The 27,107-nt window shown below is 39.6% G+C and overlaps 1 protein-coding gene across 1 annotated transcript in view; it reads left to right on the top strand.

Moving 5' to 3' along the window:
* The window catches only part of LOC138262031 (histone deacetylase 9-like), a 1,178,236-nt gene that overhangs the window by 259,272 nt on the left and 891,857 nt on the right, over positions 1-27,107 (top strand). Inside the window, exon 5 of the mRNA XM_069211700.1 lies at positions 8,023-8,130. Within this exon, the coding sequence (XP_069067801.1) occupies positions 8,023-8,130 (108 nt within the window). The remainder of the gene's footprint in view (positions 1-8,022; positions 8,131-27,107) is intronic.

Below are 27,107 nucleotides of genomic sequence, written 5' to 3'. Positions count from 1 at the left end.
CCTCCATTCTCTCCATTCGCAAGCTCCGAGATCCCGGGAAAGTCGCGGTGGACCTAGCCCATCATCATTCTGTCAATCAGTTTTATCCAAGAAAAATCTAATTCAACTTCTCGAGTGGGGTCTCAAAATGCGTAACCGTTAATTCAACACCATGTACTCTAAGAGTACAGGGTCCCAAAAGGCGAAACCGTCCTCTGCTACCATCTACTGATAGAGCGGTCCGTAGTAATAATTTTACCTGTTTCGGACGCTCTTCTAGGCCGATGAATCTTTTGACTAAGTGGGAACTCTCTGTACTCTTAATCGATCAATTTCATCAAATCAATAATCAATAACGAACATAAGCAATACCTTAATCAACATAACACTTGACAATTAAACCAGAATACATTTCGGCGGACCCTGACCTTTCAGTCAGGAATAATCACACCAGTTTATTCAAAGTTAGTGAATTTTATTTCCCTATATTAACAAAGCTAGCACAATATAAATGTGTCTCAACACCAAATGATAAACATATATGAACATTAATAGCTGTCCATAGCGGCGAAACAAGTGTAATCTATGTAGCATTTGAATCACAAGGCATTCGATAATAGCTATGCAAATCACTAATACGATAATCTGTAATGAACTAATGGCATACATTTAGTCAGCATAACAAGATCTCAAATTGCATCGTGCGACATATGGGATCCTCATCTAACCTCAAATTAGCATCAGCATGTGGGACTTCATGCAAAAACGATTTAGCAACATTAATTTAGAAAAACTCTTAACTAGGGATCTTATCAAAATCAGCAGTTGGTTACCTAAAAGAAACACAATGCAATTTTACAATTTCCTTTCATATTTACCAATTACGATCAGCAATCAAGGAAGTCTTCGTCTCACAGGTACCGTTTCTCGATCAGCATGGGTACCGTTTCGATCAGCATAGGACGGGGCAAAGGGGCAGGGGTGGACGGGGCAACTGCCTCACGGCGGCAAGGTAGAACTACTACTTCATGCAAAGGGACAAATCAAAGTTAAAGTCGATAGGGCAAGAATCATTTAAAGTCTCTTTCTCTCGATTAGAGAAAGCATCAAAGTCTCTCAAAATGGCGTCGCAGCAAAGTGGGCCATAATAGCTACGAAGTCTGCAAAATGGCGGGTATCGAGCTGGTAATGGCTGCAAAAGGCAATAATGGCTACCTTCTTCTTGTGCACCTGGTTTAAATAGACAACAGTTCAAATCCAGTAGGGTCTTCCATTGGAGGGTTCATAGGTTAGCTTCAAATTGTCCAATCAAAAACGACAGTTCTCAAGCTTTTATTTAAGCATACATTATCCTTGGAGATGGGTACGCAAGTTGCAACATTTTATATCAATTAGCTCACTTTCAGAGCTTCCATTGTCCGCACCTGCAAATCGACCTTGGAGTAAAGAGAAAATATGCCAGGCTGGCACGAAACCTTAAGATAAGCATGTGAACGATCTCAGTGGAAAAGTACAGCTTCAAGCAAAAATACACGTTTATTAGCACAGTGGAAAAATACGAGCATCTAAACCGTGAGACCAGGCAACTAGGCCAAAGCCTCCGCTAAAGTCATGCTAAGCTAAAACATTTCAAACAAGCAAATCGTAGCACACGTTTATGATTATGTCGGATTAGTGCAATTCTAGTACACCACGTTATATAAAGCACGTGTATAAATGTTGGCAAACTACTCTGAGGGCACATTTTGTCCCTGTACGATCTTTATTAGTTCGGTTAAAGTCACACATGATTATTTCACACTACGTTTACGCTCTAATAAATGTAAAACCTTCATTTTCTGCTTCATCATTACTGACCCCGAATACCCGCAGGGCATGAGCAAAAGGGATGTAAAAATGTTTATCACTAGGTTCTGAACAGTCCGCGTGCGCAGTAAATTGAAAAAAAGAAACCGTTGTGTTGCAAGCTCACCTGTTAAATCTAACAGGCATTCGGGCTTATAGTACTGTGGTGGCGATTGTGGAACATATGTATGTTTCAACAAGAACTCGTTTTAAAGATAAAAACACCTCGAGTATACATTTACCTTTCTGTTCATGTGGCGAGTTTTCCGATCGAAGTACTCTGCACTTGGTATTTTTTTTCTAGGTTTTATCGGTTCCCAAGAAGGCAGTTTATTTTCCCATTGTTGAAGCGTTTACATTTTAGGCATTGCATACTAGCTTTTGGTGCTCACAACAATTATCATCTCCCTTCATTTGTTTTTCTATAGCATTTTTTTTATGGCAGGCAAGAACGATCAGAAAAAGTCTCTTTACAACATAGCTGCTGTTTTAGGATGGACAGTCCAGATTTTAAATGACCGTTGTGTCATATTTCAATCAATCAATCAATCAATCAAGTATTTGGTGAGCGCACTACCACCCGTGAGGGTCTCAAGGTGCTAGGGGGGCAGGGGATGGGGGAGCTGCTACTGCTCGACTAGCCAGGTTTTGAGCCTCTTCCTGAAGGTCAGCAGGTCTTTGGTCTGACGTAGGGGCAGAGGAAGGGTATTCCAGGTCTTGGCGGCGAGGTGGGAGAAGGATCTGCCTCCGGTTGTCGCACTTCGGATGCAGGGGACGGTGGCGAGAGCAAGGTCGGCAGAGCGGAGTTGGCGGGATGGGGTGTAGAAGGTGATTTGTCTGTTGAGGCAGGCTGGACTGGTGTTGTGGAGCACTTTGTGTGCGTGCGTGAGGAGCTTGAAGGTTATCCTTTTGCTGACGATTGATTGATTGATATTTTAGCGCACCTGTCCGAAGTTTTAAAGGTACGCTGCCGATCATGGGAAGAGATTTAGATAGTGGATGCTATACTTTGTTATGTGTTTTTATATCTATGCAAGTACTGTTTTTTTATGTGTTGATGTCTTTAATGGTGCTAAAAAGTGCAGAATATTTTTTTCTGACTCTGACTTTGAATAATAAACCTGTCCCTCCATTGTATACACTTTCTCAATGATAATTAGATTGGATTTATGTTAGTACAGCTGTGACCCACCCCAAAATTATGACCTTTCTTCAATGTTTGTTAGACTGGAGGTCGAATAGTTAATCACACCCCCATGTAAACTCTTTTAATTGGATTGATGTTTGATGATTAAATATGCCCGTTCCCTCAGTATATGCACTTTCCCCAGTATTTGTTAGCCTGGGGTTAGAATAATAAATGTAACCCTCTCACTGCCCAGCCCCTAAAGCCCCCAAATGTCCAGATGGATGCATTTTTCCCAATCATTGTGAGATTGGAGTTGATATAGTAAGATGCACAATAGTCATATGGCAGTGGCGTAACAAAACTTGAGGTGGTCTCCTGCAAAGAACATAGAGAGGCCTCCCCCCGACTCACTCAGGAGCCCTCAGGCCAAGCCATTGTGCTGAGGTCCCCCTGGAGCTCAGTCCGCCCCCGCACCGCAGGGGCTTTTATTTACTCAAATATGATTAGTATTGTTATTATACAATAAATATGACTCCTTCCTCCCACAATATATATTTTGCCTAATGTTTGGAGGGTTGTGCTTAGTGTATTTGAAATTCTTTCATTATTTTTTATGGTTCGGATTGGAGTTAAGGTATTACATGTTACTATTTGTAGTCTATTTAAATCATATTTAGTTTAAAGTATGTGTTTTTTTTATTTATTTCATTTGTGCTTTTTTATTTTAAAAACATAACATTTTGCTAGATATGCTCAAATAATTATGCATCAAATTTAATAAATGTTATAACTAAATATAAATGCTTTCAATTTTTTAGGATACACTTGCTTATATTGTTTTTCATCAAAATAATGTTATCATATTTGTAAATTAAAATGTATTATTTTAATTTGTATAATAAATGTGTTGTAATGTATAATTTCATATTTTATATTGTCTTATACAAAGCTGAAGTTATGAATATTTTATAAAATACTTTTTGAGTTACTAAATTGATGTTATGTTGTTTTTTAAAGTTCTATTAAAATATTTTACTTTTTTTTTAAAACTAATTGAAACAATTTAAATTAAAATAATAATAAGAAGAATTAAATACTATTTTACAAACCAGAAGATGTCGCTATTTTGGACCACAATATTTTGAAATGCATTTATTTACCAGAAAATGTTGATATTTTGGACCACAGTATTTTGTCAGTTGATAATATTGTAAATAATGCACATTACATTATATCTATGTAAAGTTGATGTTTTGATTGTTATTTTGGCGAGATTATTTGTACCACAAGATTTTGTGGTCCATATTCTGTCTTTCAACTCCACCCAGTGCTCCCCTCCTAGTATAAAAAACCCACAGAAATATCCTAGCCCAGGGACTGGGAAGTGACCCTTCAGAGGAATTCCCAAAACCGGTTGCAGTGCTTCTTTTGACCCAGGAGCTAGGGATGAAAGTGTACGGTATTGTAGCCTGCTGCCTTCCTTTGCCCTCCAACCTTTCTTTAGTGTGGATAGAAATATGCATGCACTTACCACCTTTCATCTCAAACTTTTCTCCCAAGATGGAATGGTAATAATGCCCTGCATCATGGGACAGTGCATACATGCTTGATTAGTGGCACAGCTGCTTAGGAAGCATTGACTTTCACGCCATTCATTACAAATGAGGATCCAGTGACAGTGGGAGACCAGATGCTAGGATGACACGAATGGGATACTCAGTGTCTTCTCAGGTCATTGGAAGGTTCATGGGATTCTTATGATCAGATGTATAGAAGCCTCCTCATGACAACAGGAAACAGAATGGCTATCATGTTTCCACTCTGTTCTCCTTCACTCACAATACCAATGTGGAGGATAGGGTGAGTATCTCACAGCCATCTTGCTTCTCTTGTGACAAAAGCAGACACAAGTCCTTGTGGCTGCACCACCTAAACAGGAGGCATGGGGAAATTTGTAACTACTACTGCTTGAGGGCATTGATGCTTTTAGTGGGTGGTGGCTTTGAGGTTCATTATGGCAAAGGTCTCTTTGATGGTCAATTCTGAACAGAGTAATTAATAGTCATTACTTCCTGCGGCCACTGATGTTCAGTACTTTTTCAGCCCATGGATGTTCAAGCTGTGAGAGAACAACTGACGTTCAATACTGCCTGTGGTTATCGATGTTATTAGTGCAGATGGATATAAACAATCTTTCCTGCCTAAGTCCCTTTGATTTTCACTATTACCTGGAGACAGTGATGTTCATCGCCATGTGGGGCAAGTCCATTACTGCTAGGACAATTTATGTTCTATAATGGCATCAATGGTTTGCTCACTGAGTGGTGCCAATTGTGCTCTCTACTTCCAGTGGCCTTTGCTGTCCATTGGTGTTGGAGAGAATGATGTTCTATGATGCTCGTTATTGCTTGGGAAGATTGAATCCTTTTCCTATATCGGGATTATTAGGGTTCTACCTGCCTGGTGCCATTGGATTTTCCTAATGTCTGGGCACATTGATGTTCATTATTCTCTTCACATTGATGTCACTTATATTACTTACATCATTGCTGTATAAATTGCGTCGGACCATTTATGTTTGTGACTGTATGGAGCTGAAATAAGCACAGTGCTCTTGAGGTCTGTCTCCGTACAGGCCCCGACACAGTAAAACAAGGAGAGCAATAAGGTAAGCAGGTGAATGAAAATGGTTGCAGGACCTGCCCTTCTAGCACAGAAATATAATAGTGAAAAATCAGTACAATGGCAAATTACTTTACTAGTTATACTTTTTGCCAGGTCCTGTGACAAGTGCGCTGCATAAGGCTGGGTACAGAAACTGAATTGAGGGCATGGCCAAAACCATTGTGATGTAATCAGTTTACACTGTTCACTCTTCAAAGCCATGAACAGTGGTTGTCATGGGCTTAAGCGCTGGGGGTAGGGTATGGAATTTGCAGTCATATGTGAGGTCATGAGAAGTGCATTGTGCATGTGTGAACTTCAATTTTATTGATAATGATACTTATAACAGATTAATTTAATGTTTTTGTGGGTTTTATGTTCTTACCCCCTAAGTTATCTTCAATTAACATTTTGTAGGGCAAATATTTGAATTTGTTATTGTAAATAACACAAGTGTAACCCACCAAAGTGCTGCTCGAAACCTCGCACACAATGCTTCCACAAATAGCAAAAGGCCATGGGCTGCATCTAGAAACTACTGCATAGTGTGCTGGGAGGAGATTTGTCAAGTATTGGACTTGGGTGTATTGTCTGAATCAAGAGCTCACTTGGCAAGGAAATAGGCTTTGGAGATACTGGTGGTGAGAACTTGATAAAAAGTTCTGCCACCCAAACATCAATGGCTGAAGACAATGTACTGTGGGAGATGCGAGTAGAATGCTGAGTAACACTGTTGTAGTCTAGAACATGTCCCCAGGCTACTCTGGGTATACCCAACAGCTGTGCTCCTCCATCTATAGGGGAATAGAGGTAGGGTGTGGAGCACAAGATATGGTCAACAACTACACTGTGCTCCAACAAGCCAGTTGTAAATAGCCTAAGTGGGCTTCAGCTTTAGTAATCTTTCACACTCACTAAAGGCTGTGCAATGCCAGTCCTTTCTGCCAAAGCCAAAGACTGAAGACCCAGTACTGCAGAAACAACATATGGGCGTTGTAACAGGGTCTGTTGTTACATTATGCACCTTCAGCTACGTCATTTAAACAGAAGGAAATGTAGGGCAGCAATAAGTGTGGCTTGAACAGACTTCAACCTTAAATCAATGGATCATTGTATTAAATATATGGACATCGCTACAAAGCTGATATTGTCCAATGATGCAAGCACTTGTAATGGAGTTTGAAATTAATATTTTGCCCTGGGTTTATTTGGATCGTGCTATGGTGTATGATGTACTTGTAATTACTTTAATCATACAATAAATAGCTATAAGTATAAAACCTTCAGTGATGTCATTGATTATGTCAAACTTGATACATGTGATGTCACCTATTATCAATGTCATCAGTGACATCGTAAATGGGGTCATGAGCAGTCTGTAAGTAGAATTATGGTTATCATGCTTAGTTGAGCTGATGTGTTTCAGAGTTTTTATGTTTCTATCATAACCATGAAATTCTTTCAACTGATGCTTTTAGGTCAATTCCTTTGATATTTTGTAACAAATGATGTTCTCTTTTCTGAGTAAAGAAACTGCATCCATGTCGAAACAGGAAAGCAGGAAACAGTGAAAAAGGGAAAGTTAGTTTACCTGTTGACTACCATTGAAACAGAGGCAGTTTTAGGCGGGAGACAGCTAAAGTAATGTATGCTAAAATAAATCCATTTTTGGCTTTAAAAATGTGAAGTCATCCACCTGATTGAAGTCTGTTGGCATGTCTAGAAACGTACAGCGCATGCACACACACTCATATACCTATAATTATTAGGACCGGCCATTGACCGTAATGAAGCGTGTATTTACTATTCTAACTCCACGTGCGCTTTCATAGTAGGGAAGATTATAAAGTGGACTGAGGCAAATATAATTGCACTTTTAGTTTTTTGATGGACTCACTCGAAACTACCTAAACACACTACGAGGATTGGTCCTCCTTGCACACCAGTCCTCACAAGGTTACTGCTTGTCTGGAACTGGCAGTGTTTACCCACGCTATGAGGACTGAACCGGTCCTCACAGCGTGGGCTACACATGCCCACAAACACACAAACACACACACACACAACCTCCTCCCCTCAAAATCCATCCACTCATCCTTATTTCCTTATCTGTCTTTCTGGCCCAACGAAGAATCAGGATGCGGCTCTCTTCTATGTAATGCTATGTGTAATGAGAAATCTAAACAGGGAATGGCAGCGGAGCGTGGCCGGAATGTGTTTCCATTGGATAAGTCTGTGTTGTGAAAAAGTGTAAGCAAAGACATGACCAGAAGGCTCGTTCAGCTGGCCAAGTCGGAAGACTAATGTTATTGTACGTTGGCTGTCACCCTGCCAGCCCTCCCTCGCAGATTTCTTTTCTTTTACACGCTCTCTTCTTTCTGCTCCTCTGCTTACTGTTTGCTCAGGTGGACAGTGACACCGTTTGGAATGAGCTGCACTCGTCCGGCGCGGCACGCATGGCCGTTGGGTGCGTCATCGAGCTGGCTTCCAAAGTGGCCTCGGGAGAGCTGAAGGTGAGGTCGGGGCTGCTTTCGTGGTGTGTGGGAAATATGTGGGGAAAGGAAAACAATGTGTTTTTTTTTCTAATCTGAAGCTCGGGGTTCAAAGCAGTAGGTATCTAAGCAGTGAGATGGCGAGTCTGCAAATTGGATATCTACCAAATGTCATTATTACTATAGCTCACTTCACAATTATATATCAACCGTAGACACAGCGCTCATTTAAAAAGCATGATGAATTTTACCACATACACTCTACTTTTTAAGGTAGTCGTGCCGCATCGCGAATTCCATGCCTGGCAAGTGCACCTGGAATTCCCTTTAGAAGGAGAAATTTTATTACTGACATTAAACAGCATACATAACCTCGGAATACCACCCAACGAGAGGAAAGGTAAATAGTCGGTTTGTCGGTTGTGAAGGAAAGGCGGGGGGGTCTGTTGATTGGAAGGGTAATGGCCCAGAAAGTGATTTTTTACGAATAAACTTTGAGATGACTACACTTCATTGTTCTCCTTCCCCAACTGTTTTTGTCTGTTTTCACCGGTGTGTTTTTTGAGACTTACTGTTCACAACCACAGTGCTTCCAGTCTAAACAATTTACAAAACCTGTACATCTGACAGGATATTTTGTTTGCTGTTTTAACTACACCATTTAGATGTGGATTTGCAAAGAGTGATTCCTGGATTGCAGTTTTATCGTAGGGTGTATGTACTTCAGTATAAGTTTAACCAAGGACTTGAGGCTAGCAATCTGAGAAGTTTTAGTAATGAACAACTTTGTAAAGGTTACAAAACATGCTTTAAAGGCCCTCTTTTAGTAGCACAAGAACATACATGCTAGAAGAATATACGCTAATAACAAAATTGTTGAATAAAGTGTTTGAATGTTTTACTTGTTGCCTTTTATGCACTTGCCTTTTGCTTCATAGAGGCTCTGAAATCACCACAAAGACATCTAAAGTACAAGCAACGTCCCAGTTTGACTGAAAATAAATTATTTTTATCTTCACAAAATGAATGTCCAAATCACCACCTTTTTATTTTTTAAATCTGTTTGATATTGTCGGTGCTCTGACAGGTATTATTGTGCGTAACACATCACGAAACGACTTCAGTGTCCTTTACTGTCTAACTTGAGTTGCGCTTTGATTATACATGTATCAAAGATGTGTTGCATTTATTTTTTTATTTATAGTTAATTAGCCTTTACTGGTTTTGCATTTGCAAAACAGTTATAAAGGTTGTGAGTAGAATATATGGTAGTGAATGTATGCTTACTCTGAGTTCACTTACATGGCACCGGATTACATGATATTATCCTGTTCTACAGACCAGTGGAGTATGGAACTTCCTAGGCATCCGCGCATATAACGCTTTTATAGTGTTTCGCGTTTACTTTTGCATCTCTGTGGGGTGGTTGTGAAGTGTTTTAATCCAATCCAAATGGCTAAAAGTGTTAAGCAAGGAGCCAAGCCTAAGTATAGATTGCTTTACAATAAGCCGAAATGCTTTTATTGTACCATGTGGTGGAAGAGTTTTGACACTGATGATGGACTGCATATGAGTTCCACCTTCCTGCTTCGTAGTGCCTAGCAAGGAGTTTTAGCACAGATCTTTTCAGAACAAAAATATTTGCATTCCAGTTTTGAAAATGGAGGATGAGGTTTGTTCATTGGCCGATTCTTTGTATTAGACTTATATTGGGTCCATCTTTATGTGGTTAAGGAACCATGTTTGTTCTTTCAGCCCAGTTCTGGGGTCATCATTGTTAGGGTGAGATAGTGTGTTGCAGCAACCGAGCTTTCATCATAAATGCTTACCAAACAGACAATCAATGGAGAAATGCTTGCATTCAGAAATTCTGGCCAATCATCGCACTAATACTGGCTGCCATTGGGCTGACATCATAACACTTCATCACCACCATAAACCATGAGTGCCTTTATTGAGAGTGGCTGAAACAAGACCACAATTCCCAGCATTCTCTGGAGGGAAGCCCATCACCACTGACACCCACTGTATGCTCTGAAGTGCTTGTATCATATACGAAGGCCAGAGGTACACCTCTCCCGATTATTATTGTCAACTGCAGGCATGCACAACCAGATTCACAGCAAATGGTGGCACCTAAGAGCGCCCTTTCAATCATGATGTTACCTGCACTTACCATCTATCTCATTGTCCCTCTTCTGGTAGATATAGAGTTAGTTGCTGAACTGATGGTACCTTGCAACCACATGTCAGACGTGTTTTTTTGCCAGCTTTGCAACTAAATTACAAATATGATATTGGTACAAATCTCACAAATATTCTGGTGGCCCTAAGCATTCTATGTTCTACGTACTCAACCAAAATATAACTCGAAGTTAGAACAAAATAGTACCTCGATTATACCCGGAGCAGTGGATGGGCCCTAATTATGTTGAAATCAAATAGTGTTGATCCCTGCTCCACACTGAGGAACGGAAATGATGCCAGACATGCTTTGACCAAATACAAAGCTGTACAGAAGAGTGCTACGCAATCCAACAAATGGTAAGCGACAGGCGGGCCCCAAGCCCTTTACTGAACACAACAGCATCTTGCATATGAGACTCATGCGCACGCGCATGCACTCGCAGGCTCTACCCAAATAAAGACTCTTCTTTCATTGTCACTGCATCTCAAAGCTCAGGTAATGGGTGCACATCTAAAGCTGGTCTGAATTACAAAATTGAACTTTATGCCGGACAGTGAGATCAGATCAAATAAATGTTAATTCGGACACCAATTGATACACATATGCTTGCCTGTGCCGGGCATAAAAATGTTCTATTATTTTCACATTACAAAGCTCCCATATTGGTGCACCGGTAAAGCAGGTCTGGACTACTATTGCACTTTATGTCGAGCTCCACCATCAGATCAAATAAATTCATACAAAAAAACAAAACATGCAATACAATACATTTTTTGTACTTATTGCATAAAAATGTAACATTTAACGTTAAAAATCAACCACCCATCATTTTGATAATATAAGTATTCAAATTCGATAGTCAGCTACATAGTAACATGTAATACAATATGTAATATGTGTATTAAGTTGTCATAGGTTCTTTTCTAAGAACTCCCATCTTACATAAGTAGTAATCACCGTTTAATGATCATAACAGCCAGACACATTGACAAAGCATCGTGACAAGACGAATAGCAGTATTTTCTGCAAGCATCCAAACAATGAAGGCATTGATACGCATCATATATTATTGTCTTGAATAGGGGTAACAGCTAACTCCTCCTAGTTTAATTGCACATAGAGCACAGTGATGGCAATGGCTTAACTTTTTTCAAATCTCTTCAGTGCAAGAACAGAGTCCAGAAGAACAATGCACCAGTGTTTATTGTAAGTTGATGGTGGGATGTCAATTCTCTATTACTCAAAATGAAAATATCATAAACAAGCTTTGAAAATCCCAATAGGTCTCGCCTTTGACAACTTTTGACAATGGAATGCCTTTTCGTGTTACTGTATGTATTGGCCAGATGTTGTGCACTATGGCAAGAGTTAATAAAAAGCAAGCAAAATAAAAGCATTTCGTAGGCAAGACACCTTTTCTAGGTTGAGTGCGCAAGTGCTCTGACCTGTTGTAATCTATCTGTGGGCTATTAACCAAGCCCACCACACGCCCATCACTGTCACTATCACTCGTTCATGGGCTTGCCTTTAAAAAATCCTTTGTTATCATTGGTAAATGCTTTACATGAATCCCTCCTTGGGGCAGTTTTGTTACCACCTTGGCCATCGACCCTGTTACACGGATAATTGCACGTTTACAGATATGTTTGACTGCAAGCTAACTTCTTTTTCCTTTTGTGTCTCTCCTTCGCACTCATGCTTATGCTCATGGTGGCTGTGGTGCTTTGAATCAGCTTGTTTATGTCAACTGTTTTACATTTCATTTTCAATTTATATGGCAAGAAAAGTCCAGTTAGGAATTTACTACACTAATAGCTCTAACTCGAGCAAACGCGAGACCCATTGCTTTTCAAATGCTTGTTTTATTTATTGATCCAATGATAACGAGAAGCAAATAAATGAGAGTAACAATAAAGCCAATCAATATTAAGCAATGGGTAGGCTGTAAAACTGCATGTTCTTGTTAAACCCCTAAATGTCTTTTTCAATTACACAGCTTGCACTGTCTGGATGACTAGAACTAAAAATGGCACAATTAAGGCAGCTTGTAGGTCTCTTCACTAGCTCTCGAGAAAAGATGGGTCACATTTAAGGATGCAGTAATCGCACGTAAATACCTTTAAGCTATGGTACTTGCTTACTTAGTATTCAAATTATGCTACTATCCAATTACCATCCAGTGTTCAAACACGCTCCAAGGTTAAGCAACAGAATGATTTTCCATTCCATAGTTTGGAGTGAGGCCAATAAGTTTCAAATGTCTGCTCAAAGCACACCTTTTCTGGTATGCTAGTATTTAAATCATCGGCACCCAGAAACCCATTACCATGACATGCACACATAAATGTAGCATATTCATATCATGAATGATGACACACCACCATGAACAGACCATAGTTATGTGGTTCCTACTTTGGTAATAGAACTGCGTGTTTAGGATGGCAGAACGATACAGTGTGGGAGACTAAGTCTATCCACAAACCTGGTAGCTGCTGGCCTAACTCCTGGTTAGCTGTTAGTGCCTCACCCAAACCTCCAAACCCACTGGGGTAAAAGGTGATTATGGCAACCTGAACATGGCACTCCGAGTCTGCATGTAAATTATGGAAACAGATCTTACTTCTTTCGTATTATCACTGATGCATATCAAGGTGAGACAAAAAGATGCAAAATACGTTTTCAATACATCTATTGAAATAATCACAATCTAGAAAATAAATAGTGCATTGCAAAAATTAAGCAGATGAAACAAAGCATGGTAATCAGCATTACGAACATGGTAAAAAAAATTAACAATCTGACCATGATGTATGTGGTTCTAGACATGCCAGATGCTTCTACATAACCCTGTGTCTAGTCTGAGAGTATACTGGTTATAACCCTCTACTTGGCCCGATCTAAGGAATTAGCCCTAGCCCATACTTGAAAAACGTGGCAGGAATCAGCCTGTGATGTGGATGGCAATCCTCACAGCTAGCTGGTAGATCAGCGCCAGCCAGACTGCATGGCACACAGCATGCATCCCAGGACCATTGTGGCCGGAATGACCTCTACTCTCCTTGGGACATTGCACAGTTTAAATAATAAACCAAACCACATTGGAAATGTAGTTCTGATGCAATGCTGTGTCTAGAAAGTAGAAGCTGTCTCCTGATGGGGCAACAGAAGATAGCATATTCCGTACGCGTTCCATAGCCTTGGACAAAAAATATTGATTACATGTCATGCAAAGGCTAACTAAGCAAACAGCATGTGCCTTGCTTTTCTAGAATAAAAGCAAGCTGATATAATGTGTAAAAGAAATTGCTGAAAAACAGCCAATATGAATAAAATGTGAATAAAACATGAACTGTAAAGCTAAGCTAAAACAAGGGTGACCATCCTGGGTCCTAGAGGTCCTCACAACTACCTCCCCTTGCCACTTATAGTAGACAGATTCTAGAAACCCATCCTAAAATACTAAACCAGTTAACATGTCTATACTTCTAAAAGTGATCAAATGTTCATACCAACACCCAAAGCAAACAGTTAAAATGAGCCAATTAGCAATATAATTTTTTTTTAAACAAAGGGCAAATTTTAAAAATCATCAGAGGCAACCATGATGTCTACCAATATGTCAATAGAAATGGAGTCCAAGAAGGAGTCTGCATCCTCAGACGACATAACCCTTAAAGTCTCGGTGAGCAAATCAAAGGAACAAACATGGTCCAAAGCCTCAGCCTCCACAGAGGAAGTAGCATTTTGCGTAATGCCTACAATTGTAGAGGTAGACAGAAATATCATCGGAGCCATAGCATCCAAGTTGGATGGCTCATATCAGGCTTCTTGGAGCAATTGCAGTCTCATAGGACACCTCCAGAAATTAACCCTTAAAGGGAAAATCACAAGATCCATGTCCGTACATAGTACCAATTGCTGTGCAAGACACACATCCAATGTGCACTTGAAAGGGGCCCAAAATTAGGTGAAACAAAGGTAATATGCAGTAGAACTAAACCAGTTGAAACAACAAAGACCAGTTGTTGTTTAGTTCCTCCAATAAACATGCTCCAAGGAGCTGTAACATGCGTTCATGACACAGCCGGACTTGTGGTAGCTCCACCATCATTAAGCTTTGAAATGGAACATCAATTGTGGAGCAAAAATAGCAATAGCAAAATACTGCCAATGAACGCCAATACAAGTGGTGTGCCTCCAGAAACACTCGAAAATAGTGAATGGATGAATGATGGTATCACTCCAAAAACAGTATGAAAGGTGCTGATAAAACCAAACCCAACCACCTTAAAAAAGTGCACAACACCTGCAGTGTTGGAAGTATTCAAAATGCGTCTCACAAGTTCACCAAAATGTCTTGGAAAGTTATTATTTAAAAGAGAGTGTATCTCACCAGATGACCTCTCCACTTGTAATTCAAATGTTTCACAGGCAGGTGTAAGCACCACGTGTTTCTGGAACAATAGTGCCTTTAGTCTGCCCATCTTGTCAAAGTTAACATTAAAGGTAGGAATGGAAGGCCACAAACTCGCTACCCTAATCTCATGCGTGTGTGGAGGGAATAACACATTTACACAGAAGGTCACTATTTGAGAATCCAAAATCACATATGGGGCACTTGCTCTTATCCCATAGCAGCTTTGATCACTCAAAAATAAGTAGCTTCCATTGAAAATTAACTGAAATACTGGGCTAATCAAGGGGATGGGAACTCCCTTCAAGCAACATGCAAATTAGAAGCCGGAGCGTGACAACCACTGTGCAATGTCACTTGTTTACAAATCATTGAGTAGCTTATGGAAGTTTCACAATCACTACCACTGAGAAATACTTCCTTTTGCGTTCTCATACATTTACAGTGGAAAGGAAGATCCCACACCTCATGTAAAAATCTGTCCCCGGAAGCTTCAGATCTATCCACCAGAAAATATTTCAAATGCAAAGTGAATTAAAAAGTCGATACATACTGGCAGGGACATTATTCCATGTACTAATCACACTGATGATGGTGTTTCAGCCACTGTGAAATGCAACTTTTCTAACTTTCTCATATTAAGCATTTTGTATGTTACATCCTTCTTCACCATTATCTGTTGTTTGTATGTTAGGTTGAATGGTGAAAATAACTCTTTCGAGTTCATGTTTTGCCAAAGCATACGATTCATTTTGAGAACCTATAAAGTCCAACTCAGCTGCTTGATTGACCAAAGCTGACTCTGTCCATGTTGTAAAAACAACATGTAATTTTGTATACTGTCTATTACAGATGACAGAATGTTGTTAAGTGTGTAACTGCAAGTGTACTTGTTCATACCATTATCGACTATGCTAATGCTTTCTCTAAGTTTGGCTGATCTATGTGCCTTAAAAGAGCAGCAGTTTCCATTTGAGAAAGCTTCCAAATCTCATTGTATATTGCATGTACGAATCTTTCAGAGAATGGTGTTCTAGGACCTAACAAGAAATCTTACAAATCCATGTCCTCGTAGAGGATAGAGAGAGAGGTGTTCCTTTACAGCTGTCAATGTGGAATGTTGTAATCGTTGGCATAACGTGCCCATGCTGAATGTACTGACAATCCCTGCATGTTGTTCCTCAACACAAGGAGGGTCCAGTCTGCTTGTGTTATAACCCTGTGTAGAGTTTATAGAACATGCATGATGATCATTTGTGTCCACTGGCCACAATAACCACCCGTTGTGACCTGAAAGTGTAAAATTAAATGCACCATTTCTAACCATACAATTGAGCTGATCTATGTAATTTATCAAACTTTGCTAATTGTCAAACTTTACAATTGAAGGAACACTGGGCACATTCATATCTATTACTTTTGCTAGTCCTCGGCAAGTTGTTTGCTGAAAAGTGTTGTTCAGAAAATCATCTGTGATTAAATGAAGCATGCTTTAAATAAGGCATCCATGCCCTATACCTGCCTATCGTTTCTTCCCCAAACCGATTTTAAATCAATTGTTTCTTTCCAATAATCATAGCCCTTAATAGCTAGTTGAGAAACAAATTAATTTGAATAAATTAATTTAGTAGTGTTCAGCATGTTTTTTCTTGCTTTTGTTGCTGATAATTTGAAATAATATGGTAGAGGATCAATACTATCATGCCCAGAAAAATATGTGAATTTGTCTAAATATGTTTTGGAACTTCCTACTTGTGGAGTTGGACAATGTCCCCAATGTGCTTATTTAAAAATTTGACATTGGGTACTATCTCTATGTAGGTAAGGGTGCCTACAACAATGTTAACAATACATTTTGCCATAATTTGCAGAGTTGATATACATATCTTCACTTTCAAATACAGTATAATATTCAAGCTGAGAGAGCACTGAATCAACCATTGTAACGTTACAGTCATAAGACACAGCACCAGGTGTAAGTATATCATTCAGGAAAATTTAAAAAACATAAGGAATTTGAATAGTCTCTGTAGGGCCAAATAATATAGACTTTTGTCCCAAATAATCCCATCAGGAAATGGAACAGCAGAAATGTTCCCAAGCGACAAGTGTTTTCTCACTTTGCATTAAGACAAGTGAGACTTCAATACCTCATCTACCAGTTCAACAGCAGAACATTCAGGAAGATAATTCCCATATATAAGCAAAAAGAAAATAATCACAAATGCAATCCATAAGAAGAAAGCAAACAGTGTAAGTATAATCCACAAATAGGACCATGGACGGATGAGATAAGTGTGTTTAAGCCAGTGAGGAAGCTTATGTATACCATGAAGCGATGGTGTTGTTGACTTTGAAGAGAAGTTGTCAATGTCAACAAAGTATCCAGAAGCTGACCCTGTGAAGACAGGAGCCGCTGCAGGTGAAAGAGAAGTGGTAGGCACTTTTAAGGGTGGTTCATCATAAATAGCTCTATTGCTCTGAGATGTAGTTAAGCACTGTAGACTTACATCTGGTGTATGCCTGGTACTTGTAGCAGTAATGGAATCAACAGCAGTTTATTGTCCACTCTCCACGGCCTCTGGGAAACAATTTTAGCATTGTTTATTGCAAAGTATTTTCTGTATGGTAGTGAGAAGGGATAGGGAACTACCCAGGAATCCTCTAGGTCTTCTGTGCAGGATCGGCCACATGATGCAATTTGACTTGACCAATGGAGACAAAGTGTATGTTTTTACAACCAGCAAGCGGTTGTAGAATCACAGTTCTGGCATCTTGTATTCCAAGAAATGGTACCGGTGCACAGTATATTGGGCCAAATTCCTTTTTCACTGCAATCTTCTCTGAAACTAGATCCCCCAACTTCTGGAATCCAGCCTGTAGATGTTGCTGAATCCCTCATTCCCAAAGTAGCAGCATTTATAGTAGAATGTTCATCTCAGAAATGTTGTAATTCCTGCAAGACAGTGAGAGGTTCATTTATATCAAAAGAAGTTTCAGCAGCCACTGCGCCATAACCATCAAGATCTGGGACAGACACTGGAATCCCAGAGAGGACTTCATATGGGGTACAGCCATCCAAAGATCTTTTAGGCAGATTATTTAATGCTCTCTGAAGCTCACGTAGATGATGGATCCAATTACAACCTAATTCTCCAGCTGTTAAGGATTGCTTCAGGTGTCAGTTTTCCTTTCCACTATCCAATGTCCCTCAGGGTGATAGGGGGAATAATAATGCACCTCTATACTCAAGGTTTCCATGGTATCCCTGTAAGCCTTTGAGGCACAATAAGGGCCTTGGTCCGAGTGGAATACAGCAACTGCATATGTCCTGATAAAGACTTGCAAATCTTTAATAACAGTATGAGCATCAGCCAATCATTGTGTCCACACCCAAAGGAATCTGGAGCAAGTGTCTACAGCAAGTAGAATATTTCTGTATGCTCCATCTGAATTTAAAGGACCACAACGGTCCAGGTACACACATTGCATAGGCTTGTTTGAGACTTAGAGGGGTGTTTGCAGTGGGTGTTACATAGTGGAATCTTTGTTTTGCTGGCAATGGTCACAGCTAAGGGCATATTGCTTTGGCTGCTTGTACAGAACATGCCACCAATAGAGTTTTTGTAATAATGAGACAGTAGCCGCTACACCACCATAGGCAGAAGGAACACCCTAATGAGCTGCTTGATTTAATTCTAGCCTTTGATCGTGGTTGGGGATAACTCAATCACCCACCCTTGGAATTGTCACTTAAGTGGCAGGAAAATTTTGCTGGATATAGTCTGGGTTCATCGGTGCCAAAGCTTTACGGCAGCCAGTATTTCATCATCCACCCTTGTATGTGAACGAGAAATTGTAGCCAATAAATTCCCTGTGCTTCCTTTAGAGTTTCTGAATCTATTAAGGCATCAGTAATTCAGATTTTCATTCAAAGACTGGACACAATAATACGAATCACACACAATAAGTGTAGGGAATCCAGGATCCGTATGCTTCGGTGCTCAGGTCAGTGCTTTTATTTCAGCTAGTTGTACAGTGCAATCCCCAAGGGACTTCATAAAGGTTTGTTGAAGGTGGAATTCTCAATCCCTCATAACTTCATAAACAGCTGTGCAAGCGGTGGAGTATTGATGTTAGGTCCCTAGAGCAGGATGGGCTGACCCATCAGTGTAAATAATACTGAAAATGATTTATACTGATCAAGAGGCATAATGTTAGTGAACACAGGGTACTCCAATTTCAAAATGAAGAAATTCTTGAGTTTGCAACTTTGGGTCAAAAATATAATCAGTGGCCATCAAGGAAGTGGCCCATTGTATCCATCTAGGATATAAGGCCTTTGTATTTGGAACGCTAGCTTTTGTGACTACCTCTAAGGCAGTACTGGGGTTACGACAATATTGCAGTTCCCCTCAGCCAGTGGTCTTTCGTTAATGACAGCCATCTGCACTGCAGTCAGTATTTTTTCAGTGGATGCAAAACACATTCCAGCATTAGAATATAAATGCAATTTATATGCAATTGGCACTACCACCTTCATTGAATGTGACATAGGTAAAGCCAACAGGAATTATCCTGATGACCATTTTCTTTTGTTTTCAAGTGTGTATAAATGTTTTGCTTCAAGCATGTTAGTCTGTAGTGATCCGAGTATTTATGTGTGTTCTGGTGTTCCATGTTTACTGGAAAAATCTGCCTAATTAAGTCATTAAGTGGTTTTATGCATTGTTCATAATCAGGTATATATGTTTTCCCAAAATTGGAATATCCTAGCAAGGATTACAGTTTTTTTATAGTATTTGGTGGTTATTACTGTGCACACTTCTCAAGGAGGTGTGGTGCCAGACTCTTTCCGGCATTTGAAACTTCTATCCCAGAAATGGGAAACTGAGAAAAGCAATTTTAGTTAGTAAAGAAACATTACCTTATGGACCTAATCCACATTTTAATACTGTAAGTTAGGCAAGAGCGAACGAAACCAAAGAAGCTCTACAACATCTCTCAGTTGTTTTGATTTATAGATTGTGCAATGCATTATACAAGAATAACATGTCCCTCCAGTAAAACTTGAAGATGTTATGAAGGCTGGATGTTTAATTCAAATGCCGACTTTTTGTAAAACAATGTGGTGGAATTTTATGTCAGGCTATGTTGGTGGTATACACCACCTAATATATCAGGTGTTACAGAAGAAGGATCTATTTGTAATGGAAAAGGACACTTTAGAGGGAAAGAACGAATTGGTAAAAAGTAGAATACCCATCAATGCAAATGGAATTGCCAACACAAAATATGGCCACTCGAAATGTACCCACACAGTAGAGGTGCTTTGCCCTATCACAGATATATATATATATAGTCTTCCATTCATACTGGTGGCAGTTTAAAGCATGTAGGGAGCATCATAAGTAACTTTCAATGAAAATCTGCTGCTTCCTAAGACATCGGAGGTCAGCATCACCACCAACATTTGAAGAATGGTCTGAGGTCCTGTTACTAGTGACAACCCATGAACATTTGATTTACATACTGGAAGATCAAGTGCCAACATTTGAGGACATATGGGGGACTCATACATTTCATAAGAGTCCATTAGATGCCTATTCTGATGTCTGATTCTTTGAGGTACTTGAACCTCTGAATAGTTTCTGGGCGGGTTATGCATGGCATGCTGCAATGTCTCAATTCCTTTTCATACTACCAATTCTAGCATACATGTAATGTATGATTTCTATGTCCTATACTCTGTGTACCATGCAATTCTTCCCCTTATAATCAAATAAAAGTAATGAAACACATTTTTGTTGCCATTACTATGATGGTATGACTAATTTAACTCCACCAGAAACAGTGGCAGTGCAGTCTGGTAAGATTGGGCAGTTGATCTGCAACTATTACTGGTGTGGGTGTCTAGCAACTAAGTCCAAGTAATATTTGATTGTTAACTAAATTACACTTAAAACATTTATAAGGCCAAATCCTAAGATAAGTGTTCATTGTTTTCGTGGAGCGGGGTGGGGTGTAAAGGAGACTTAACCATTTGGCAGCATGTCTAGCTTCCCATGAAGGAAATACTGGTACCATTTTATTTGCATTGCAGTCTTTGCCAGACTCAACAGGCATCCAAGATGGATGACCCATGCCATGAATCTGGTATGCATTTTGCTTATGTAGTCAAGTGTAGACTAGCATCACGTTTCAATTGAATGTTGAGGCTGGTGTATTCTATGAGGCTGAAGTAGTGCCACAGGGGGTTTGATGGCTTTGTTGAATTGCTATACATCCTCAAAGAGGAATAATGTGGCACAGCATGGTGTGGTATCACCACAGCCCTTTGTGAATGGGTAGCATTCTACATGATGGAAGACAAGTATAAATAATTAGATTATGTGAAAGCGTTGGTTTGTGATATGTTTTATCATGTGGTAGTCTACTCATGCAAATAGATTAGGAATTTCCTCCTGTTTGTAGTTTATATATTGTCATGTACTTGGGTTGTATGAATGCTGCACACTGTTATCAGTTTAATCATGAATCCCGTGGTTGCAATTGCCCTGCTGTTTGTTACATAGTAGTCAGGTGATCTGTGGACAATTCTTCCTTCTAATCAATTGTGGTATGAACGTCATGATCCTTTTAGCAGCTTCATCATGCATATGAAGAATAGAACTATCTCACTGTTTTTCACATAGTCATGTCACTCATTAACAGATAGTTGTGACAAATTCTGGAAAAATACTTTTGTTGTATATGAACATCACAACATTGTTGTTGTAGTGGTGGTGAGTTGTCTATTGTGGTTCCATTGGCTTTTTTGTTGGGACCCAGTGGTATAATATCATAATGCATGTAGGGCTTTTGTATGTCATGTCATGATACCAGTTGTTCTTGTTTATGATGAAGAGCATAAGAAGTAATAAGAGGGCAATAGTAATGTCCTTATTAAGCAGGAATATCTTTATGTTATTCCTGGAGTGCAGTTCTCAAAGGTTTATTCCTCCTACTAGTATGTCATATGAGTGGCAGATGAATCCGCATGCGCATAAGATTGATCAATTTTCAAAGGTTATTTTCCCTGATGTAATGTATGGCATGCTGTTTTTTTTCATGCACTGTAAGGGAGGGTGTATGTTGCATCCTGCACTATACTTTATGGTGTTTGCAAGTCTGTATTCCCAGGTGCACACCTTACAGTGCTTTTATAGTGATTGGGCAGGTGTCTCCTTTCCATAGCAGTGTGCTATTTGATTTGTGCTCTTTTTTGCTTTTGATATTCATTTGTTTACTGTGCGTGCCTTATGAGCCTGCTTGAAAGAAATGTTTAATTTGTGCTGTTTATCGTTGTCAATCACGTTTTAGTTGCTCCACTACTGACATTTTGACATATTAAATATACTTTTAGAGATATTTAGAGTCTACTCTTGTTCTTGTCAAACTGTGGTTGCCTGATTCAGATGAAACTGTATTTTGATTAGGGGATGGGTGGAACTCACAGAATTTCACTCCACAGAACTCCATAGAGTTACATACAAACTCTTTGAGATTCCACGGAGTTCCAGGAGTAGGCAGAAATCAACACATCGTATTGGATGCACTGATTTTTAGTGCGGGAAGCTTGTACTGCACTGAGAAATCAGCACAAATGGCACCAGGCTTCATGCCAGAGGGCGCTGATGCTCAAGTTGCTTTTGCTGCCACTCAAGTAGAATTGGGCGCCAATTCTCGCTCGCCAACTTAACATTGTTGAGCCGCACAAGAAAAAACTCTGTCATGTGGTGGCTGGCGGAAGTTGGCTTGAACTCTGTATTGCATGCATAATGTGGAGTGGCCAAAACTCTGCAACCTCCACTGGCAGAGCGGAATTTATCACCCACCCCTAATTTTGATGTCATGTTTTATTTCTCTCAATTGCGGTCATAGCTTTCTTAGAGGACAGTGTGGCCATGGAAACCTCTTGGAAACTGAGAATCTGTTTCCCATGTTCATTTCCCCATAGAGGGTGTAATAACCATCTACTTGTTTGCTTCATTCTTGGATCACTTTTAGTAGCTGAATTTTACATCTTTAATTTAAACGCCCTACAATGTGACTTAGTCTTCCAAATTTTGGGGATTTAGCATTTGGTTGCTTAGATTCTAAATGGGATATGTATACCTTTTTAGACGTATAAGAATTTTGAAGCTGGTTGACAAAATGATAACAGTTAATTAGCAATAACAGAAATTTTGTTAGGTAATGCATCCAATTGTAGTGATCTTTGTATACCCCACCAGTAAATAATTTCAGTCTTACAGGAGTGCACTGCTTTCTATCCTTCTCACTGTGAAATTACCTACCATCTATATTTGACAGGCTCAGTAGTTCACAAATGAATGGTAAAAAAGAGTATGTTTTGCTGGGTTAAAATAATATTGTTTTACATAATGTGCTGCAACATTTAAAAACAGTAACAAACACTATACAAATAAACTATGATTATGTTACTTGCGAACTTGCAATAAAAACATTTAACTATCCTCTCCTTCCTGCTACTACCTTTACTTGTTAAGATAGCTCATTGGAGTAGTGCACATGCTGCAGATGTCGTAGAGTGACAATTATAGTTTCAAAAGCTGATGGCGCCATTTTAGCTTCACAATTGTGTGTTGAGTATTAGAAACACTTGCTTGCTGATGACATAGCTCGGGATAGTAATGCACCCATTGCATTGTTTCCACTGTAACGTGAATTTCAACTCAACAGTTGAATTGATGTCATTGCTGATTCAGCCTTTTATATTGTCAGGGTCGATAAAGCGAGTACCACTGAATTGGGGGATAACAGCATTTTAAAATTGTGAATCTATAGATTGTTAAACTGAAATATGCTTTTGTGGCCTTGGTGTTTAAGTGTGACCTCACGAAAACAATGTATTGTAGAGTGCACATGCAAATTTACTGCAGACATTTTACAATAACAGCGTGTACCAAATTGGAGCGGGCTTTAAGAAAGTATTTCAAACAATTATTGCTGACGGTTTGAATGTTATCCATTTTGTTTAAACTTGTCGTCCTTTCTTAAGACATGATGCAGTTTCATAAGCAGGTTCTTCTTTTTTGTGAAATTTGCAAGGGAAACGGATTTCACTTTTCTCTCCACTGCTACTCTGTACCTCTTTTACATGACTGTCTATGCAGCCATTAGGTCTACAGCAGAACAAGGCTAATAAACATTTATGAATTTAGTATAGAGGAATATTATTTAGCCATTGCTTAAAGACAATGAATCAATTAATCGTGCAAGTTCACTTTATCAGCAAATTAATTTACAGGTAACTTTTTTTACTCATCAAATACATCCTTAATAAATATCATTGGTGCCATGGAAAACATAAATTTGGCATAGATAGTTTGTAATATTTACACTGTATATGTTATTATGAGGGGCAGTAGGAAAAGTATAAAAGCCATAGTTGAGGCCTCTGAAGTTATTACCCCAAACCCTGTATTTCTTGGTGCCGCTATCTGATGTCAAACATTTATGAGTGTCTGCATCACCGGTAGGCCAGTCCACTGCTTCCTATGAATGATCGAAGCAGTTATCATACTTACACACATTTCTGTGCAAGCATAATGGGGCATTTGGTGCTGGTGGTGTCCTAGAAATCACTAACGCAAAAATACAATAAATAAAAGACTGATAAAATAAATATTTCAATATTTCACTCTCCTATTAATCCCAAGGAAACCTATTAGCCTCAGATAACAAATGTATTTTATTGGTCTTGTAATGCAGAACCGCTCACTCATTTATGGAACAGTTTCAGAAACATTAGGAACTGAACATATCATCTTCGCAATCACTCAGAGAAGCTATGCAACGATTTTGCAATGTTTTCCAAAGAAATATTTAGCTCTCTCAACACGAGCCTCCTTCATGTTGCCATGTGCCAATAATTCAATGTTGACCACTCTGCCACTACTATGAGTTCTCGCCAGAAATGGGGGACAATGAAGCCACGGTAAACAATCATCTACATTTTCTGTGATGTGCAAAGACATATGTAAAACAAAAAACGTCAAATGATGTGAGTAGACCTTATAATCACTCATTACTAGGCTCAATGATGCATCACAGGAACTCACTCAAAGATCTTAAGCATGCCATCATAGCTATGCTAATAAACAAATAGACTTCAGACCTGGGGGCTCTGGTAAACTGGAAACTGATCTCAAGCCTTGCATACATTCAGCGGCAGCCACTGTAAATCTCAAGGGAAGGGCGGCAGGGGTCTGAGGATGGGGACGGGGAAATAAAAAAAATGATATACAAAAAAGAACTTACCTTCATGGACACTGCCGGCAGCCTCGTGCTTATCTTCACTTCTGCTGTCCCAGCATTCAGTGGGACACCAGCACAGGCTCCCCAGCAATCCTGGTTCTGCTTTCATGCTAAACCATCATGATTGGTTCGAGTGGCTTGGACTGCTGTTCAGACACATCCCTGGTGTCTGTGCAGTTTCTCCAGCCCGGCTTTTAGGGAAACCTGAGTGCACATGTGTGTTTGGCTGGCCTAAGACGTCCGACCAAACACACATGCACACTTAGTTGCACTCTTTCCTCCTCTCCCCTTCTCTCGCCCACCCCTGTGGCCCAGCCCTTCCTCTCCCTGCACCTGCTGATGACTGAGTCAGCAGCTGAAACATAAAATGATAATTAAATATCGTTTTATTTTACAGCTCCTGGCTCTTAGCGAAGGGGGTGACATTGCGATGCATGCAAGGCTTGAAATAGTGGTTACCTCACAACTCTGTGCACTTATTCTGTAATACCCCAAGTCATATCCTATCAGACATCTCATCATGTCCAAGCACCAGCACCACTAATATGAGCTTAAAGGCAGTGAGAGCATGTGACGTAATGGCCTAAGCTGCTGACTTCAGAGCAGGGAGAACCAGGTTCAATACTTGGAGTCAGCTCAACATCCTGTAATTCTGGGCAAATCACCAGGGGCTTGATTTAGAGTTTGGCGGAGGGAATTACTCTGTCACAAATGTGACAGATATCTCGTCCATCTTGTTACGATCCCATAATAGCCTATGGAGATCTCTAATTCAGAGGGCAGGATATCCATCATGTTTGTTATGTAACCCATCTGCCAAACTCTAAATCAGGCCATTAATCATCCGATGCCTACAATTCAGCACCTTGATACCCTCAAGGGTGATTTGCCACACTTTTCAAATCCTGAATTTTAAAGGCAAAATGCTATCATGCAACATAATGTGCAGAATATTTTAAAATGTTCCATTGTAAAGTTTTCACTTGGTCCAAACCTTCTGCCCAAAACCTTCTGCTCCCATCCAGCCAAGTAAAAGACATAAAGGTGCAGAAGAGAAAAATGTATAGATGCTAAAACATTGAAGCAATTGTGTTGCATATCCCACAAAACATTGTATACAAAATAAAATCTCAGTCCGTTTGTGTGTTGGAACGAAGATCCTTAAAACTAGACTGCCGCATTTGCTGAAGTTCCACCCCTTTCTCATGATGAGGATGAAATGGTGAGTGACAGGTGATACAAAGGGGAAAAGGTTGTGCTTTGTTCCTCAGTAATGCCTTCCTTTACTCTCCACTGTTCACTTTTCATCCTAGTCAATTCAACTCTTCTTCTTCTTAACCCTTGTAATATAAGTGTAACAGAGATCTGACTTTTTTTTTAATGTGTTAAATTCACTTTGATCCTCTTGAGTTGTCTCACTGACTTCTCTCCAGCAAACACTTACAACTGTAAGCTAGCAAGATCTCCCTGAGCCCCTATAATTCAGAATTGATACTGAGGCTGGTTCGTTTGGGAAATAGATAAACTGTCCACAGAAGAGTGGAACCAGTTGAGCCACAGCAGTAACCTGGGCTCGCATCTTCCTGTATCATTGCAACAGTCAGGACATTTTGACAGAACCCTAAACCTGGTGTCATGCCTAATAGGTTACTACAACTCCACATTATGTGATCTGTGACATACAAGGTTCACAAGCTCCTAATGAAGAGAATATTGAGTATAGAAATGTTTCTTGTCTCACTGAAAAGTCCTTTTAGGAGTATCTATGATATTACTACCATGAAAAATAACAGTTTAGGTAACTTTCATGAAGTATACATAGAAAGCTACCAGAGCCTTGTAATCAAAACTTTATAGATGGAAACTTAATCACAGTCTTTCTGTAAATTATGGCCATCTCTCTGAAACTGACTCTGCTTAGGCCAGTACTGTGGATAATCTAATGCGTTTTAGAGTTAAAGTAAACTAGTTGCTCTTTTGCAAACACTTTGTCATATGATTTTGAAGTTTATTGGACCTGAATTTGAGAGAAGAGTCGGCGGCCGCACTGCCAATACTAGTGCTAATTATTAT

Source organism: Pleurodeles waltl, chromosome 10, assembly GCF_031143425.1.
Source record: "Pleurodeles waltl isolate 20211129_DDA chromosome 10, aPleWal1.hap1.20221129, whole genome shotgun sequence".
Classification (NCBI taxonomy): Eukaryota; Metazoa; Chordata; class Amphibia; order Caudata; family Salamandridae; genus Pleurodeles; species Pleurodeles waltl.
The sequence above is the reverse complement of the archived record's forward strand: the minus strand, read 5'-3'. Positions and strand labels throughout refer to the sequence as shown.